This window comes from Nannospalax galili, unplaced genomic scaffold (assembly GCF_000622305.1).
Source record: "Nannospalax galili isolate Female #2095 unplaced genomic scaffold, S.galili_v1.0 scaffold1231, whole genome shotgun sequence".
In the NCBI taxonomy this organism is placed as follows: domain Eukaryota; kingdom Metazoa; phylum Chordata; class Mammalia; order Rodentia; family Spalacidae; genus Nannospalax; species Nannospalax galili.
The window spans coordinates 1,280,784-1,299,833 of record NW_008329696.1 but is presented as its reverse complement, the minus strand read 5'-3'; the positions used below and the strand labels follow the sequence as shown (position 1 = coordinate 1,299,833).

Below are 19,050 nucleotides of genomic sequence, written 5' to 3'. Positions count from 1 at the left end.
AGCAACTCCCCGCGGCTCCCTCTCCGCTGGGCGGTGGGGTCCCACCCACCTAAACCCCGCCCAGCGTACGCCCTAGGGGGCGTGTCGGCCCTCAAAACCCCGCCCAGCGCACGCCTCGGGGCGGGGCCTACGGGCTTCCCGGCGTGCCGTGCGGGCGGGGCGAGGGGCGGAGCTTGCGCGGAGCTGCGTGGAGGAGCGGTTGCAGCAGAGTAGGACTTCTGCCTGGGCCCGGCGGCTGCGGAAGAGGACCTTGCGCGCTCGGCGTTCGGCCTGCTGCTCGAAGGCGGCGGCGGCAGCGGCGGCATGCGCGTGTGAGATGCGGCCGCGAGCAGCCCGGACGCGAGCGGCGGCCCCCGGGGCAGCTGTGAAAGAGAGCGCGGCCTCCTCGGAGCGCGGCGCGCGGTGCATGAGGGCGAGCGCGCGGGGCCGCAGGCCAAGCTGCCTCCACAAACACTTGTTTAGGACTCGTTCGCCCTGTTGAGGCCGGCATGGAGCATCCACCCAAGCCCCAGCCCGAGCCCCAGCCCGAGTCCCAGCCCGAGCCCCAGCCCGAGCCCCAGTTCGAGCCCCAGGCCTCGGCTGCCTGGCTGCGCGCCCCGGAGGTGGCGCGGCTCCGCGAGGAGCAGGAAAAGGTAACAGGCCGTGCTCGACTTCAGGCCTGCTTCTGCCTGCGGCCCACGCGTGGGTCCCCGCGCCGGCTTCCAACGCCTGTCCCTCGCTGGGGGCGGTCCCGGAGCCGGGGACCTCGGGCCTGCGGGGACCCTAGGGGAAACTGTTGCCACGTGCATTTGTTGTCTTTTTGTCTGGAGCCCTTTGACCTTCAGAGGAGGGGAGGGATGGGGTGAAGGGGTGGGATTCAGGGATGGTATGGAGGGGTGTGGTGGAGGAGTAGGGTGCAGGGATGGGATGGAGGGGTGGGGTGCGTCTGTTAAACCTGTTCTAAACGCACCAGGAGTGTCTGGGAATTTTTTTTTTTTTTTTCTGGTGTGTGTATGTGTTGGGCACGAACTCCAAATGGAAGTGGTCACTTTTTTGTCCTTTAGCCTGCTGCTACTTAAATGTGCACTCTTGTGATGGTGCACTTCTTTGCAATCCGAGCTTTGATTGGGGTTTAGTATTCCACAAGGCTGTTTAGTTAAAATTTAACTTCAATCATATAATGAGCGAGTTTTATGCCGGCCGTGGCTTTAATCCCAGCACTCGGGAGGCAGAGGCAGGCAGATCTCTTGAGTTCAAGGCCAACTGGGCCCACAGGGAGACCCTGTCTCAAAAAGACCGGGGTGGGGGTGGGGCGAGTTTTGAACTACCAGAGGAGAGTGTTTTGCATCTTTGAATGGAATTTTCTGTAAGGAAGTTTGCTCAATTTAGAACTATAGTTTGATTCTTAAATGTGAAAATTTCATGTGATGTCTGTGGTATTTCAAGTGAAGTGGACTTCTCGCGGTCTTGAAATTATTATCGTTACTATTTTTGAGCTAGGGTCTCCCTGTAGCCCCAGAGATCTGCTTACCTCCGCCTCCTGAGTGAGTGCTGGGATTAAAGGTGTGTGTCACTATGCTGGGCAAGTGTCTTGAAATTCTTTTAAAGTCGACATTTAATTTGCTTAAAACAAATTAAATATTGGGAGAGAATGCCGTGTATCTTGACGGATTAAGAAGTTGTGTCAAAATTGAGAAGCCAAAACTTTTCAATTTTCTTTTTTAAAATTTACTCATTAAAAATTATTTGGGAATTTCATTCATATATACAATCAAATATATCCTCTCCATTTCCTCCCTCCAGCTTACCCCATCCCTCTCGATGGACCCCCTCTCCCAACTCCTGTCCTCATTTTAAATTTTAAATAATCCACTAGTTCATTTAGTGCTTTTTAAAAGTTTTCCTTATTGTTATTTTAAATAACCCATTAAGTTATGTGCAGGACCATCCAGTGGAGCTGGGGCAACTTAACCAGGGTCCATGGCCAGGAAGAGTGATGCTACTTCATCCCCTGTCAGCCCCCAGTAGCTTCTCGTTTAGGGGTGGGGCCTCTGAGCTCCTTCCCCATCGATGCTGGGATTTTGACTGAGAAGCCACAGCTTTCTGTATGTAATCCTGTGTAAAAATGTCCACTTAAACATAGCTACATAGATGTGCTCAAGCTAAACAACATGAAGGTTAATAGACCCTAAAAAAAAAAAATCCCTCTTTGCTTGGAAATCCACTGTTGTCTCACTTTGTTCTAGTTGGTGTAAATTGTGTTTTTTGCTCTCGGCTTTCCATTTTTCTCTAATATAGTACAACTGTTGAGTTTTAAACTTGTGTTTTTTAAAAAATCTGGTATAGTGTATTTAAGTTACAAGACAGAAATACTTGTTGGCTGATTTTTTAAATGTATTTTTGGTTCTAGATGAACTGTATCCTCAGCTCACTTTTTACTTTTTGAAACAGGGTCTCATTAAGTTGCCCAGGCTGGCCTTGAACTCCCTCTGTGGTCCAGCCAGGCTTTGAAATTGTTACTCTTTGGCTTCAGCCTCCCAAGTTGCTGTGGTACCAATTAGACATCATCTTAATTTTTTTAAAGAGAAAGATTAGAAAAGAAAGGAAAAACAGAATAGCCCTGCATAAAACCTTGTTACTTTTTTTTTTTTTTCTCTTTTTTGAGACAGTGTCTCCTAGCCCCAGCTGGCCTGGAACTCCCTGTGTAGCCTTGTCTATAGTACTTTTATCTCCAAAGTAGTGTGTGAAGAATGCTGACTGATGTTTCCTCCTGTGTGGCTTCTTTAAATGAAAGGCCCTTGGTTTTATTCTGATGTAAGTGTGTGAAATACGAAGGCTACTTTGGGGGTGCTCTGAACAGCTTGCTAGCATAGTGTCTAGTTACATATGAGAATACCTGTCTTCACAGTTCAGTCCAGTGGGGGAAGGTTTTCAGTGGACATGGACCCTCAGGATTGCGTGTCCTGTTTTGTGTTAATGTTAATTTGGCACATAAAGTCAACACACCTGCCTGTGTTGGTTATGTGAAATAGCTTCCAGTTCATGGTAAAGCCCCTTAGACTATTTACTCAATAGGAGGAGAATCTGCGAGTGGACAGGAGATATAAGATCACAATAAAACATACCGGTTACACAGCTGTGTTTTAGAGTCTAGCACAGGAAACTGTTTAGGAAGTAGTGAATTAGAAATTTTGTGAGGGACTTTATTTGGGTTTTAAGGCCAAGCTGGTTTGATGGTTGTGTGGTCTCCAGTGTGAAAGTAGAAGCATGTGATGTTCTCAATGGAGAGGGAAATGACACTATAGCTTTGTGTTAGTGGGCACTGGGCCAGCTCCATGGGAGGGAGGTACCCCTGAGAAGATGATTGGAGCACCTGTTTCCTCTGTTTGGGTGATGGTACCCACCTACTGGAGTTAGATGTTGGAAAAGGGACCCTGATTCCTTGCCTAAGTGAATGTTCTTAGGTGTAGGGTATATTTTTTCTTAGAACCTGGCTTGAGAGCAGCCTTAGATAATGTTTGTGCTCTTTAAGTTTCTTTTTAATTCCACTAAGAAGAACCCCAAGTTTTATCCTGGTCTCCCGCCTTGTCTTGGTTTACACTGGAGTACTGATAAGAGATAAAGAAAGGAAAGAAGACCAGGAGCATGAATGACCCCCCCCTCCCCCCGTGCTTTTTGTTTTTACTTTGGGAACAAGTGAAAATGTGGTCAAACGTGGTTTTTTTTTTTGTTAAAACTTTCATTTCCTCTTTCTTCCTCTCTCTCTCTCTCTCTCTCTCTCTCTCTCTCTTTCTCTCTCTCTCTCTCTCCCTCCCTCCCTCTCCCTCTCTCTCCCTCCTCTCTTTTTCTTTTCCTTTTTTTTTTTTTTGACCTTGTCTCATGAGCCCAAGCTAGCCTTGAACTCATGTAGCCAAGGATGAGCTTGAACCTCCTTCCTGACTGTGGTGGCTGGTTTTTGAATACCATTTTCCAGGTTTATTTCTTAGTTGGTCAAGTGTTGATAGAATTCATTCATACCCCCTCCCCTCGTAGGTTTCTTTCTTTTTTTCCTTTTTTCCCCTCAAAGATTTTGCTTAATCTTAATTTTCTGACAGAAGATAAAAGAGAAACTCAGATCACCTTTATGTTTTATTATACTCGGAGTATAGAACGGCATATTATTATTGTTTTAATTATTTAGTTCATAGCCAAATGATTAGAAGAGGCATTTCATTAAAACAGCTTTGACATATTCAATAACAATTTCCAGAGCAAAGATACATCTCTTTCAAAAATGTCTGTAAATTTTTTGGTTCACAATTAATACAGTTATACAATATTGAACTCAGTATAAACCCTGTAAGACATAAAATTGAATGAGTTTTTTACCTTTAAAAAAGATCTCCATTTCATTTTAAAATATACTGTTTCTTACAGAAAGACTCATTGTTTTTGCTAATAACACTTAAATGTTGGTATTTATTTTTATTTTATGTGTATGTGTGTATTTCCTGCATGTAGGCGAGTGCACCCGTGTTGTGCAGTGCCCGCGGAGGACAGAAGAGGCTGACAGATCCCTTGGAACTGGAGTTACCGGCAGTTGTTAGCTGCCTTGTGGGTGCTGGGATTTGAACCCCGGTCTTCTGCAAGAACAGCCAGTGTTCTTAACCACTGAACCATCTTTCCAGCCCTTATTCATTGTGTTTAAGTCAGGGTCTTACTGTGTAGCCCTGGCTGACCTTGAGCTTGTAGTGATCCTCCTACCTCAGCCTTCCTAGGGCTGAGATTATGGGTATGTGCCTGGAGATGACTGTTCTAGGCTATATCTGCTTGTACCAAGAAAGAAAGATTTGGAAGGAGGGGCTGGAAAGATGGCTCAGCATTTAAGAGCACTGGCTGCTCTTTCGAAGGACCTAGGTTCTGTTCTTAGCACCCACATGGAGCCTAACAACTGTCCATAACTCCAGTTCCAGGGGATTCCATGCCCTCTTCTGACCTCCGAGGGCATTGCATCACATGGGTGCACTTACATACATGCAGGCATCACACTCATACACAAAATTAAAAAGAAAAGATTTGAAAGGAAAATGTAAGCTTCTTAGGCTGCCTCTGTAGACTGACCTGTTCTGGAACACCAGTGATCAGGGCTGTTGTAGGCAGTTTTCTTATACTGCTTTTTTTCAGAATTGCATTATGTTCAGATTTTGGTTTCTTGGCTAAGGTTATTTTTCTGGGATAACTGTTTTATGTCTCTAGATTTTATTATGTTTTATTAGCAGAATACAGCATGAAAAGTGGGATATAGTATGGTTTTCATAGGCTTATTTGTAGGATAGTATAATTACTACTGAGGGCCTCATGTAATCTCACTTGGAATTTTGAAATAGCTTACATTTTCCTCCTAATAGAATCTTGGAGAATTAAGTGCAGAAGTAAATATTTTTATTTTTTCTTAAAACAGAACAGCTAGCCAAGCTTAATGTTGAATCTTTATGTTTGTCATGGTAAACCTGGAGTAGTGTAAAGAGCTTATTGCTTCTTTGCATGATGAGATGTCTATTGTGCCTGGAGTTGATTTGGGGTGTAGCAGGGATTGAGGCAGGCCTCACTTTGCATTTAGGTGTCTAGTTGCTCCATCATCTTTTCCTGGGATGATTGACTTATTCCCACTCCATTGCTGTCTTGGTTGGTTGTCTATCAATGATGAGTATGTGGTTTGTTTTTTGAGTTTGTTCTAATGACTTGTCTGTTCTTGTAATCATTACAGCTTTATGAGTTATCTTTTAAAACTTTTATTATTGTGTGTGTATGTATGTGTGGACACATGGCATACCATGGTGTGTGTGGAGGTCGGAGGACAATTCGTGGAGTTGATTCTGTCTTCCAGCTTCACAGGGGTTATGGAGATGGAACTCAGGTTATCAGGCTTGCACAGCTAGTGACTTTACCTGATGAGCCATCTTGCCAGTCCTGTGAGCTATCTTGACATTTGTAGTGTGAGTTAAGCTGTGGTTTCTTGAGATGACCTCATCTGTCCCAGTCCTTGTTTTGGCTTCCTGCCTTTGGCTGCTGCTGGCATCTTGAGGGTAAGACTGAGTATAAGTTATGCTAGTGGGCTTCAGAAGTAAACTTAACTAAGTTAACCATTCAAGGTGAAGGCAGTGTTTCCTGTGGATAGTTCGGCCCTTTAAACTTTTATGAGTGATGCTGGAGCTGAAACCTCAGGTCTGAGGACTTTAACAAAGTGAGCTTCCTTCCGCAACACTTCCATTTTATTCTGAGACACTAACTGTCTAGGTTAGAATCGTCTTCTCTGTCAAGTAAATGGGGTTATAGGTATGTACCAGCATATCCAGCTTATATTTTATCTTTTATCAGATAAAGGAAATTTCCTTTCATCAGCTTGCTGAGAGCTTTAATGAATGGGTATTGGATTTTAAAAAATGCTTTTTTCTGAGTTGAAAAATTGTAGGTAACTTATTGAAGGGAATACAGTTGCTCTTTCTGATGTTGAAGTTGTTTTTTCCTGTTTGTTTTGAGACAGGTTCTCACTGTGACCTTGAACTCAAAATCTTCCTGTTTTCCTTTCCCAGGGTTGGGAAATGCCACACCTGGCACTTTCTTCTTCCATTTTTAAGAAAGGCAGAGTTGTAAGGATATGTTGGTATTTACAGCCTGAGGTGTAGTTCATTTTGTAGGTAGGGTTTCTGTCCTCACTACTCTTTTTTCTTTTACAACAGTTTTATTGTTAGTACTTTGTATCATGGCAGTTGTGAGCCATGAGGAGAGACAACTTAAGGTTTTTTTAAGCTTTGATAAGTACACAGTATTTCAAGGTGGGAGCCCTCCTGTTTTCACAGTGCTAGTCTTTTCTAGACTGGAATACAATGTGAATGGCCCGAAACACTGGAGGCGATGAGGGGAGAGGTGCCTGGAGTCAGGAGGTGCTGTGGTCCCTATTGGTTTGTTTTTCCTTCAGTTTGTCATTTGGGTTTGAGAATCACTCCACTGGTATTGCTAAACTTTCATCTCGAGGTTGGTGAGTCTCAATATTTTTAGGCTTTTACTTTACAGTGGTTTATTTTGAAAACTTTATAATAAACTACAGAAAATTTAAAAGAAAAATGTGAACACTCTTTATTAAAGAATCAAGTAGTATCTCTTCCATGTGCTTTTCCTTTTTCTTCCTTTTCCCGCTGAACCAGCTCTTCTTGGAGAAGAGCTGCAGGTGTGTCAGCACACCGCGAGAGTTCAGCACACCATTTTAGGACGAGGCTACCCCCTTATGTAGCCATAATATATTTTTATCAGACCCTCAGAATTAATGTTAACATCTAAAAAATTTAAATTGCCCCCATTTTCTAAAATTTCCCCAAGATTGAAAACTTTTTCAATCCAAAGTCCAGGAGAAGATCACAGTTGCATTTGGCTACATTATGTCTTCTGTCCCTCTTCCTCTAAAAGAATCTTCCTGATGCCACTCTATGAAACGGACATTTTTGAAGAGGTTAAGTCAGTGTCTTGTAAACTTTCCACAGTTTGGAGATGTGTAATGAATGTAAGCATGAAGAAACCAAGTTAAACACCTTGGCAGATCTGTAGTGCAGCTGGGTGGCTTTTCACGGTGCTGCATCAGGAGGTACAGAACCTCCCCTTTGGCCTTTACTGGGGTTGCTGCTAATCAAGGTAATGTTGGCCAGGTTTCCCTACCATGGTGTGCCTTTTCCCCTGTCTAAGAAATAGGTGCTTTAAATGGTAGCAGTACTTGAAAACTGCAAATATTCTGTTCCTCAGCAGCCTTTGAGTATGTGTAATTCTTGCTTCCTCCACTTGTGTTGGTGTTTGCATGAAATGATTTCCTGGGCATTCATGCTTGTTAGCTATCATTTTTCTGTAAAGAGGGCTTGTGGAGCTTCCACCCTTAGTATCCCTGTGCACGGATACATGCGTCTTTCAAAGTGTTGTCATTTTCTTTTCCTCCCCTCCCATCCCTCCCCTCTCCTTTCCTCTTCCATTGTGGTGAGGCAATGTCTTGCTGTGCAGCCCAGGTTGGCCTGGAGCTCATAATCCTGCCTCAGCCTTCTGAGTGCTGGGGTCACAGGTGTGTCCCATCACACTTGGCTTTATCATATTCCTTTTGATGTTGAGATTGTCATTTTCAAGCTGGTTCAGCCATACTTTTATCTGCCCCATCATTCTCTCTGATCATTACTTTGCTTTCTGGTAGAAGTGTTCCAAACTTAACCTATAGTATCCCTGTCTTCTTCCAGAAATGGACTGTTTCTTCAGAGGGCCCTCGTTCCTTTTAAGGAGAATTGCCTAGAAACCAAGATCTGCACTCATCTAGTGGTAATTGCTATTGGGGTTTTACACAGGAATCTGAGCAGAGAATGCTAAGGAAATAGATGGACTAACCTGCAGTGTGCCAGGAAGCGTGCTCATCACCCTTTACATTAGGTCATGTGGCCCTTTTTACTTACTAATTTTAAGTAATTAAAATCTTATTTATTTTTATTTTATGTGTGCATTTTACTTGTATGTATGTAAGTGTACTCTTGTGTGCAATGCCTGTGGAGGTCAAAGAGGGCATTGGATCCTCAGGAACTGGAATTACAGGTGGCCGTTAGCCACCATGTGGGTGTTGGGAGACCATGAACAGCAACTCCTGTGTGCCACCTTCCTTCTCTAGAACTCTCCAGTTCACATTCTGGTTTTAGGGATTTCTGTATTCCACATACAACATGGACGTGGGATTGTGTTTGTCCTCAAGCCTTTCACTATTTCACCTGACCTGCTTTGGAGTTTATCTGCTTCATTAGAACTTCCTATACCAAGTACTAGTCATTGTACACACATAGAGCATTTCATTTGCCTCTTCATGTGATGAAGGACACAGACGTTCTCTACCTTTTGGCTGATGTGAATAGTAGTGCTCTGAACTGCACAAGAATAGATTTGAGTCTGTTTCCAATTCTTTGGTGGATGAACCTGGGGTTAGAAGGGTTGGATCATGGAACCCAGAACCACTGCACTGGTCTCCATTGTACTGCAGAGTCTCATATTCCTACCAGCAGTACAGAAGTGCCATGTCTCCACATCCTCGTCAGCACTTCTTTTCCATTGTTAATGATAGTGATCTTAGTAGGTTTGAGGAGATGTCTTAATTTTGTTTTTCATTTCTGTTTCTTTAATGACTAAGGATGTTGCCCAACTTCATGTGTATCTCTTGGAGATATTTCTAGTCAAATCCTTTGCCCATTTTTAATTGATTTGTCATTTTATTCTTGAGTTAGAAGAATTCTGTGTAACTGGATGTTAAACTAATATGTAATTTACAAGTATTTTTTTCCATCCCTTAGTTTGCCTTTTTGATAATCTCTTTTTTGATGCACAGAAGTTTTATATTTTCTCTAAAAATTTTACTCTGTGTGTGTGTGTGTGTGTGTGTGTGTGTGTGTGAGTATGTGAGTGAGTGTGAGTGATGTGCCTGTTCCATGGTACATATGTGGAGGTCAGAATACACTTTCTAGAGTCTGTTCTCTCTGTCTACCTGTATGTGGGAGCTAGGGCTGGAACTTAGTAGGCTTGCATGGCAAGTGTCTTTACCTGCTAAGCCATCTTGTTGACCCAGAAGCTTTTAATTTGATGAAGTTTGACTCACCTGTTTGCTCTTTTGCTGCTCTTGCTTTTGGTGTCACAGCTAGGAGCACATTGACCACAGGAAAAGAGAACAAAGAATGGAGTGAGTACTCTTGCTTTATAACTGACAGCATTGAGCCATTCTTGAGGGAGGAGCTCCCATAGCCTGGTTCCTCCCACCAGGCCTTCGACTTCTTAAATGTGCCAGTACTGCATATCAGGAACTCACTCAGCTGCTAGAATGTGAACAGGTTGGGGAAAAACCATAGCAGTTTGGGTCTTGTAGTGTAGCAGATTTATAGAGGTTGACTTGTGGTGATTGCAAAGATAAGATGAGTTGCTTTTGTTAAAGTTTTGATTTATTTTTACTTTGTATGAGAGTTTTGCTGGCATGTATAGAAATGCACCATATGTGTGCAGTGCCTGTGGAGGCCAGAAGAGGGCGCCATAGCCTCTGGAACTGGAGTTCTGGATGACTGTTAGCTGTCATGTGGGCGCTAGAAACTGAACCCTGATACACTGCAAGAGCAACCAGTGCTCATAACCACTGAGCCATCTTTCCAACCTTCTACCTCTTTTTTCCCCCTACTTAATAGAATTTGTTTTTGTTCTTTGGAAGATCTCTAAGAAATAAAAAAGGTTTGTGTACTGGTGTTACAGATGGTTGTTAGCTACTATGTGGGTGCTAGAATTTGAACCCAGGTCTTCTGCAAGAACAACCAGTGCTCTTACCCACTTAGCCATCTCTAGCACCCCCACTAAGCCATCTTGGAGGCCCCAAATTCAGGATTTCCGTACTTATTTTTGGTCTTTTTGAGACAGGGTCTCCCTGTAGCCCCAGCTGGCCTGGAACTTTCTATGTAGACCAGGCTGGCCTTGAACTCACAGAGATCCACCTGCTTCTGCCTCCCAAGTGCTGGGATTAAAGGCGTGCACCACCACACTTCTTTACTTTTTGAAAAAAATTACTTTTTTAATTTTGAGAATTTCATACATTAATATTATCTTGGTTTGCTTTCTGTTGCTGTGATAAAAACATGCAAAACCAACTTGAGGAGGAAAGGGTTTATTTGGCTTATAAAGCACAGTTCCTCATCAAGGGAAACCAAGGCAGGAACAGGACAGAAACATGGAGCGCAGACCATGGAGGAACACCACTTACTGGCTTGTTTCTCTGACCTTTGCTCAGCCTGCCTCTTATACTAGACTACTTGCTTAGGGGTGGCACCACCCACAGTGGGCTGGGCCCTCCCATATCACTCAACAATCAAGAAAATACCCCATAGACATGCCCACAGGCCAGTCCAATAGAAGCACTTCCTAAATTGAAATTCACTCTACCCAGGCTTGTCATGTTGACAACTAAAGCTAGCCAGCAAAAGTATTGTCTTGGTGTTATTTCCATCCCTCCCAGTCCCCTGACCAATCCCTCTCATGACCCCAATCCCTCTCAATTTCTTGTCCTCTTTTTTGATTATTACTATTCAACGTACATTTGCAAATACAATGCACTTAGTTCATTAAATGGTGCTTGTGTGTATCTGTGTTTAGGGTTGCCCACCAGCTTTTAGGGAGTAGTCCTGAAAAAGACTGATTTTTCTCTCCCTCAGTATCCATTGATTGCCTGTAGTTCTTCATCTTGAGATCAGATCCCATGACATTTCCCCCATCCATCTTGGCATGTCAGCTGGTTTTGTTAATACACAGATCTCCTTAGACTACCATACTGTGGCGATTTCACTGGTGCAGCTTCTCCATCATGTCTAGAATGCATTAACTAGCAGCAGTGTCTTGTCCCTCTGGCTCTCACAGTCTTTCTGCCCCCTCTTCTGAGATGTTCCCTGAGCAGCCTTAGGTGTAGAGGTTGCATTGTGTCAGTTAGGGCTGGGCATCCCACAGTCACTTATTCTCCATTTGACCAGTTGTGGAACTCCTAAGTCTCCATCTGTAGAAAAAAGAAGCTTCTTTGATGTGAAAGGTACCCTTGTCTGTAAACATAAGGGTATGTATTTAGAATACAGTAGGAAATTATGTTGGTTTAGGAAAGTGACACAAGTAGGTTTTTTTCTAGGATCTATGACCTCTCCAGCATGGCTGTATTGACAATACCATGCATGAGTTCTTTCCCATTGAGCAGGCCTTAAGTCCAATTAGATAGTTGTTGATTACCTCTAAGATAAATATACCACTACTGCACCAATAGAGATTGTTTGCTGGGCTGATCATTGTGATTTGTAGGCTTTGCAGCTGGTTTTAACAGATTAATTTTCTCCCTTGTCAGCTTGCATAGTATTTTCTGATCCTATGGGAGCTAGTCTTTGGGGAGGATGCTTCCATGTCAGTTCTAGCTCAGTTACTCCAAGTTGTATGTCAGAAGTGTCTTAGTTATCTTTCAGTTGCTGTGACAAAACCCTCCGACCAATACCAGCTTGGGGAGGAAAGGGTTTATTTTATCTTACATCTCCCGGGTCACAGTTCTTCGGGAGCCCAAAGTAGGGACTCAGGGCAGGAACCTAGATGCAGGAGCTGAAGCACAGGTGATGGAGGATAGCTGCTTACTGGGTTATTCCTCCTGCTCAACCTGCTTTCTTAAACAATATATTACCAACTGCCAAGGGGTGGCACCACCCACAGTGGGCTGGGCCCTCCCACATCATGCAGCAGTCAGGAAAATGCCAGGGGCACAGGCCAGTCCAGTGGAAACAGTGCCCCAGTCGAGGCTCCTTCAACCAAGGTTTGTCACATTGACAACTGAAGCTCTCCAGCATAGGAAGTATTACTGTCTTCAGCAATAGGGTCTTACCTTCAAGCTCTGGGAGGCAATCAAGGGCCATGTCTCTTTGACTACTCTGACCAACAACTCAAAGGGAGGTTTCCCATGCCTGGCACTGTGTTTTTTTGTTATAGCCATCAGGTATATACATGCACTCACATTTGTATGTGTATTTTTCAGTAGGCTTATCAAATACTACATTTCCCTTTGGTTTTCCCTACTATTTAAACATTACTTCTCTCTTTCCTGTCTCTGCCCCTGTATAGCCTTCCCTCCCCTGTTAAAGTAACCCTCGTTTCCCCCATTTGCCTCTTGATAACTCTGGTTTCCTATTACCCTCTCAAGCTCCTTCTTCCTTACTTTCCATATACCTGGCTTCTGCAGTTAAATCAGGATAAATATACTCACATCTAAGGATTTGGAGCCAGGATCCACAGATGAGAGAGAGAACATGCACATGTGTCACTTATTTTTCAGAGTCTGGGTTACCTGAGCTTCGTGTAACTATTTCTGATTCCATCCATTCACTTGCAGATTTCATGATTTTTTTCTTTACCTTTTTTCTTTACCACTGAGTAGAACTCCATAGTGTAAATAAATTTTCATTATCCGTTCATTGGGCAGGGGGCATTCAGTTTTCCATTTTCTAGCTATTATGATAAGAACAGCAACAAACATGGCTGAGCAAGTATCTCTGTAGTAGAATATTGAGTCCTTTGGGTATATGGCAAGGAGTAAGAGGACCTACAGTGAGGGGACTGGCTGCATTCTCAGGACAGTGTCAGGTCAGGTGAGAAGGGACGTGAGCTTCTGAGAGGGTTGGTGAGAACCCACACAGGTAAAGATGGGGACTCTGAGAGCACAGGCCAGCCAGGGATCTCTGTGGCCTCTGTCCCTGGGGCTCCTCTCCTGGGTCCTGCCACCATACCAGGCTTTTATTTTTAGCATTAAAAAAATTATTGAATTTTTGTATATTTCATACAAAATATCAATTTTATACCCTCTTCCCCTTTGTCACCCTCCCATAACCCTACCCCACCCCCACTGAGGTTCGTAACATTCTGTCATTTGTGTGAAGGCCTATCATGTAAAGTTAGTGTCCCCAGATGTCCCTCATTTCAAGCTCATCAACTGGGATCTAGTCAGCCTGTCTAGCTAGTCCCTCCCTTTAAGAAGATCAGCTCTTCCTCACCCAGCAGTAGTCAGCTGCCAATGATTCTTCAACTAAGATTGGGCCTGCTGCCCATTTCCACAGTTCTGTGCTGGGTTTTTGTTTGCTTGAGTTTGCATGGGTCTTGTGCATACTGACACCATTGCTGTAGGTTCATATGAGAAGAGTTCCAGGAGCCTGTAGGGCTGTTGCTGTATGGTCATGCACCTCCTCCCTGACTCTTAAAATTTTTCTGCCCCCTTTTCTGCAATGGTCCCTGAGCCCTGGGTATGTGGATTTTAATATAGGAGTCTGTCCAAGACCCTACACTCTGCAGGCTCTTAAATTTCTGCATTTTGGACATTTGTGACCTTTTTTGTTCTCACCTCAGTTCCATGAAGGAGTTTCATTATGAGAATTGAAAGATATATTAGTGTTCTTTTCACTTGTTCTATGTTCCGTGAGCATTAGGTGTAGAGGTTGCATCTTAGATGTGCCACTTAGGTTTGGGCAATTCACAGACAATCTCTGTGTGTGACCACTTGGAAAGTCTGTAATTATCTCTGTCTCTTGAAAAAGAAGCTTCTTTGATGGGTAGTTACAGGGATACTTGTCTATAAATTTAAGGATCCATTTTTTTGTTTTTGTTCTTTTTTGACACAGGTCTCTCTGTAGCCCCAGCTGGCCTGGAACTTACTATGTAGACCAGGCTAGCCTTGCGCTCACAGAAATCTGCCTGCCTCTGCCTTCCAAGTGCTGGGACTAAAGCCAGCTTTGAGGATCCATATTTTGCACATAGTAAGAAATTACATTTGGCTAGGGATGTGACAGCTTTGGAGTTTTCTCTAAGATCTATGACCTCTCCAGCTGTGTATATTTGGCTAGGTTTACAGTACCACACGAGTTTCCTCCCATTGAGTGGGCTTTAAGTCCAATTAGGTAGCCGTTGATTACCCCCAAGATAAAAGTGCCACTACTGCACCAATATCTTTCGCTGTGCTGGTCATTGATATGGTTTTTAGGCCTTGAAGTTGGGGTTGGACCATCGATTGATGTTCTCTCTTACCAGCTTGCATAATACTCTTCAAAGCTTTGAGAGCTAGCCTTCAGGGGAGGTGGCTTCCAGGTCAGTTCCAGCTCCGTTGTTCCAAATCCTGTGTCCAAAGTATATCCTATCTTTAGCAATAGGGTCTTACCATCAAGTTCTGGGAGACGATCAAGGACTGTGGCAATAGCCTGTGTAGTTTTGAGAGTCTCTTAGACTACTGTGGCCAACAACTCGAAGGAAGGTTTCCCCTGTCTGGCACTGTTTCTTGTTATGTAGCCTTTAGTTATACTCACAGACTTATGTAGAGGTATTGTATGTGTAATTTTTTGTAGGTTTTTTGGACTTATACTATTCCTAGCTAGTTCTTTAATACTAGCTGTGCACCACTTACCTCTCCTCTTTCTATCCTTGTCTCACCCTCCCTCTCCGTTCTCCCTTTTTACACATTTCTCCCTTAACACCTGTATCCTACTGTTCTTTTCTCTCAGGTTCCTTCTTTCCCTTTACCTTCCTGGTCCCCTTCCATTTTCCTGGTTCCTGCAGTTACATCAGGGTATGTACTCAGTTACAAGGATTTGGTGCTAGGATTCACAAATGAGGGAGAATATAAGTCTTGTTTTTTGAGTCTGCGTTGCTTTGCTTAGTGTAACAGTTTCTAGATCCATCCATTTACCTGCAAATTTCATTATTTCATCTTCATTGCTGAGTAGAACTCCATCATGTAAATGTACCATATTTTCGTTAACCATTTGTCAGTTGAGGGGCACTTGGGTTGCCTTCGTCTCTTAGCTATTGTGAAAAGAGCAACAACAAACATGGATGTACAAGTATCTCTGCAATAGGATAAGTTCTTTGGGTATATGTGAAGGAGTGCTATAACTGGGTCATATGGCAGGTTCATTTTTAGTTTTTTAAGAGCTCGCCACACTGTTTCCCATAGAGGTTGCATGAGTTTGCAATCCCACCAGCAGTGAATGAGTGTTCCCCTTTTTCCATATCCTCATCAGCATTTGGTATCATTTATTCTCTTGATCCTAGCCAGTCTGATTGGGGTAAGGCCACCTTAGGCTGGTTTGAATTTGCATTTCATTAATTACTGATGATGTTGAATGTTTTTTGAGATGTTTCTTAGCTGTCTTTATTTCTTCCTTTGAGAACTCTCTGTTTAGATCTTTAGCCCATCTTTTAATTGGGTCATTTGTTTTCTTGATTCTTTGTTTTTTAAGTTCTTTATTTATTCTGGATGTTAAACCTCTGTCAGATGTGTCACTGATGAAGATTTTTTTCCCACTCTGTGGGTTTTCTCTTCACTTTGTTTCTTTTGCTGTACAGAAGCCTTTAGGTTTAATGAGGTCCCACTTGTTGATGTTGGCCTTAATTCCTGAGCAATTGGTGTCTGATTCAGGAAGTCCTTTCTTCACCTATATCTTGTAGGTTACTGGCAATGTTTTCTAACAGGTTCAGAGTTTCAAGTTTCATATTGAGGTCTTTGATCCATTTGGAGTTGACATTTGTGCAAGAGGAAAGATAAGAATCTAGTTTCATTCTTCTACAGGAGGAGATCCAGTTTTGCCAGCACCATTTGTTGAAAATGCTGTCTTACCTCCATTATGTGTTCTTGGCACCTTTGTCAAATATCAGGTGGCTGAAATTTTGAGGAACTCATATTTGGTTCTTCAGTTATGTTCCATTGATCTATGGGTCTATTTTTGTGCCAGTACCATGCTGATTTTATGACTAGAGCTCTGTAGTATAGTTGAGATCTGGTATCATATCCCCCCATGTGCTCAGGGTTCCTTTGGCTGTCCAGGGACTTCGGTGTTTCCATAGAAATTTAAAGATTTTTTTTTTCTAATTCATTCTGTGAAGAATGTCATGTGGATTTTGATTAGGATTGCATTGAATCTATATATTGCTTTTGGTAGGATGGTCATTTTCACAATATTAATTCTTCCAATCCATGAGCATGGGAGGTCCTTCCATCTTCTGGTGTCTTCCTCAGTCTCTTTCTTTAAAGATTTAAAATTTTCATTGTAAAAATCCTTGTGTTTTTTGGGCAGTTTTATTTTTACTTTTTTTTTTTTTTTTTAGGCTATTGTGAATGCGTACTCCTCCGATTGCTTGTTATAGAAAAGCTACTGAATTCTGTAGATTAATTTTATAACCTGACACTTTACTGAAAGTGTTAATCAGTTCTAGGAATTTTCTAGTGGAATTTTTGGGATCTCTTAAGTATGGTATTCTATTATCTGCAAAAAGTAATAGTTTGACCTCTTCTTTTCCAATTAGTACTCCTTTAATTCCCTTCTCCTATCTTATTGCTCTAGCACGAGTTTCAAGCACTATGCTGAAAAGGAGTGCAGATAGTAGACAGCCTTGCTCATTCCTGATTTTAATGGGAATGCTTCCAATTCTTTCACATTTAGAATGATGTTGGCTGTGGGTTTGTTGTGTATAGCTTTAATTATGTTGCGGTACGTTCCCTCCAGTCCAGTTCCCTTTAGCACTTTTATGAATGCATGCTGAATTTTGTCAAAGGCCTTTTCTGCATCTATTGAAATGACCATGTGATTTTTGTCTTTGAGTTCATTTATGTGATTTATGACATTTATTGACTTGTATATATTAAACCATCCCTGCATCTTTGGAATAAAGCCTACTTGCTCATGGTGGATGCTCTTTTTGATGTGTGTCTCTATGTGGTTTGCAAGTATTTTGTTGAGAATTTTTGCATCTGTGTTTATTAAGGATAAGGGTCTGTAGTTCTCTGTTTTTGGTTGTGTCTTTACCTGGTTTGGGTATTAGAGTGATGCTGGCTTCATAGAAGGAGTTTGGGAGTTCTCCCTCTCTTTCTATCTTTTTGAATAATTTAAGTAGTATTAGATGCATATCTTCTTTGAATGGTAGAATTCTGCTGTAAATCATCTGGGCCTGGGCTTTTTTTAGTTGGGAGGTTTTGTATTACTGTTTCAATTTCCTTATATGTTATGAGTCTGTTTAAACTGTTGATCTCTTCTTGGTTTAGCTTTGGTGGTTCCCATGATGTTAGCTATCCATCCATTTCTTTTAGGTTTTCAAATTTAATAGAGCATAGGTTTTTAAAGTATTCTCTTACAATATGTATTCATCGATGCTTGGGTGGAATAGTATATAGATGTCTGTTAGGTCTCTTTGATGTATGATATGATTTAATTCTGATGTTTCTCTGTTTTTTCTTTATCCAACCTGTCTTTTGGAGAAAGTGGAGTATTGAAGTCACCTATTACTGAGTTGGGGTCATTCTGTGTCATGAAGTCCACTAGCACTCTTTATGAAATTGGGTGTGCCAGTGTTTGGTACATATGTGTGTGGGCTCTGGCTAGCTCACCAGAGTAGTCTGGAGTAAGAAAGCAGCTGATTTCCTTCCTCGTCCCAGAGAGGAAAGGTAGGGAAGGCAAAATTCAAAATTTCTCTGCATTCCTCTAGCTCTACACTCTTTGGGGTGGACTTTTGATCTCAAGTTACTTGAATTTTCTTTTGTGCATTTTGTGCATATTAAACTTGATAAACAATTTCTGTTTTATTGAGTTTTATTAATATTTGCTTTTTTTATCTCTTTTGCTTTTGTTTTATCAATGTATAAAACATTTACATGGCTCAAAATCACAACTAAAGAACCTGTAATTTAGTCCCATCCTTCCTTTTATCTACTCCTGTAGATAACTACTTTTAATTTGTTTCTGGTTTACTTTGTTGTGTTTCCTTTTAAAATAAATAAGTACATATACCCCTTCACCTATATCCTACCACCTCCTTACACTAAAGATAGCATAGTCCATTTTGCCTTTTGTTTGTCTTATTAACTGAGGTACCTGGGAGTTACCCTTGTTCGTAGAGTTTTCTTAGCCTGTTTTATAGTTGTCTAATACTCTGCTGTATGGGTATGCATCATTTTCTGTTACTGTATTTTTAAATTTTATTTTATTTTAAATATCTTATTTTTATTTTTATTTTATGTGTATGAGTATGTGACCTGCATGTATGTAAGTGTACCTGTGGCTTGACATGCTTGTGGAGGTCAGAAGAGATCACCTGGAACTGGAGTTACGGATGTTTGTTAGCCGCCATGTGGGTGCTGGGAATTGAACCTGGGTCCTCTGCAAGAGCAGTCAGTGCTCTTAACCATTGAGCCATCTCTTTAGCCCCTTAAATTTTATTTTTATATATGTGATTAATATGGTAATAGTGATTGTACAAATTGTAAAATTTAATTATGCTACCTTCCTCCGTGCATGTAATGTTCTTTGATCATATCCAGTTCCCTGACTACTTTCTTGTGTGCCCTGTCCCTTTCCTGTTCCCAAATAGTCCCAAATAGTCTCCTGCTTTCATGTCTTTTTAAAAAATCTAGAGTCCACATATGCCAAAACCATGTAAAAGTTTGCCTGAATCTGGCCTATTTCGCCAAACATGATGATATCCAGTTCCATCCATTTTCTTTCA

General features: G+C 42.1%; 1 protein-coding gene across 1 annotated transcript in view; it reads left to right on the top strand.

Annotated features, from left to right (window-relative positions):
* Positions 1–465: 465 nt before the first annotated feature.
* Uri1 (URI1 prefoldin like chaperone) overlaps positions 466–19,050 on the top strand; it is a 73,167-nt gene continuing 54,582 nt past the window's right edge. The window contains exon 1 of the mRNA XM_008841513.3: positions 466–632. Within this exon, the coding sequence (XP_008839735.1) occupies positions 489–632 (144 nt within the window). The 5' untranslated portion in view covers positions 466–488. The remainder of the gene's footprint in view (positions 633–19,050) is intronic.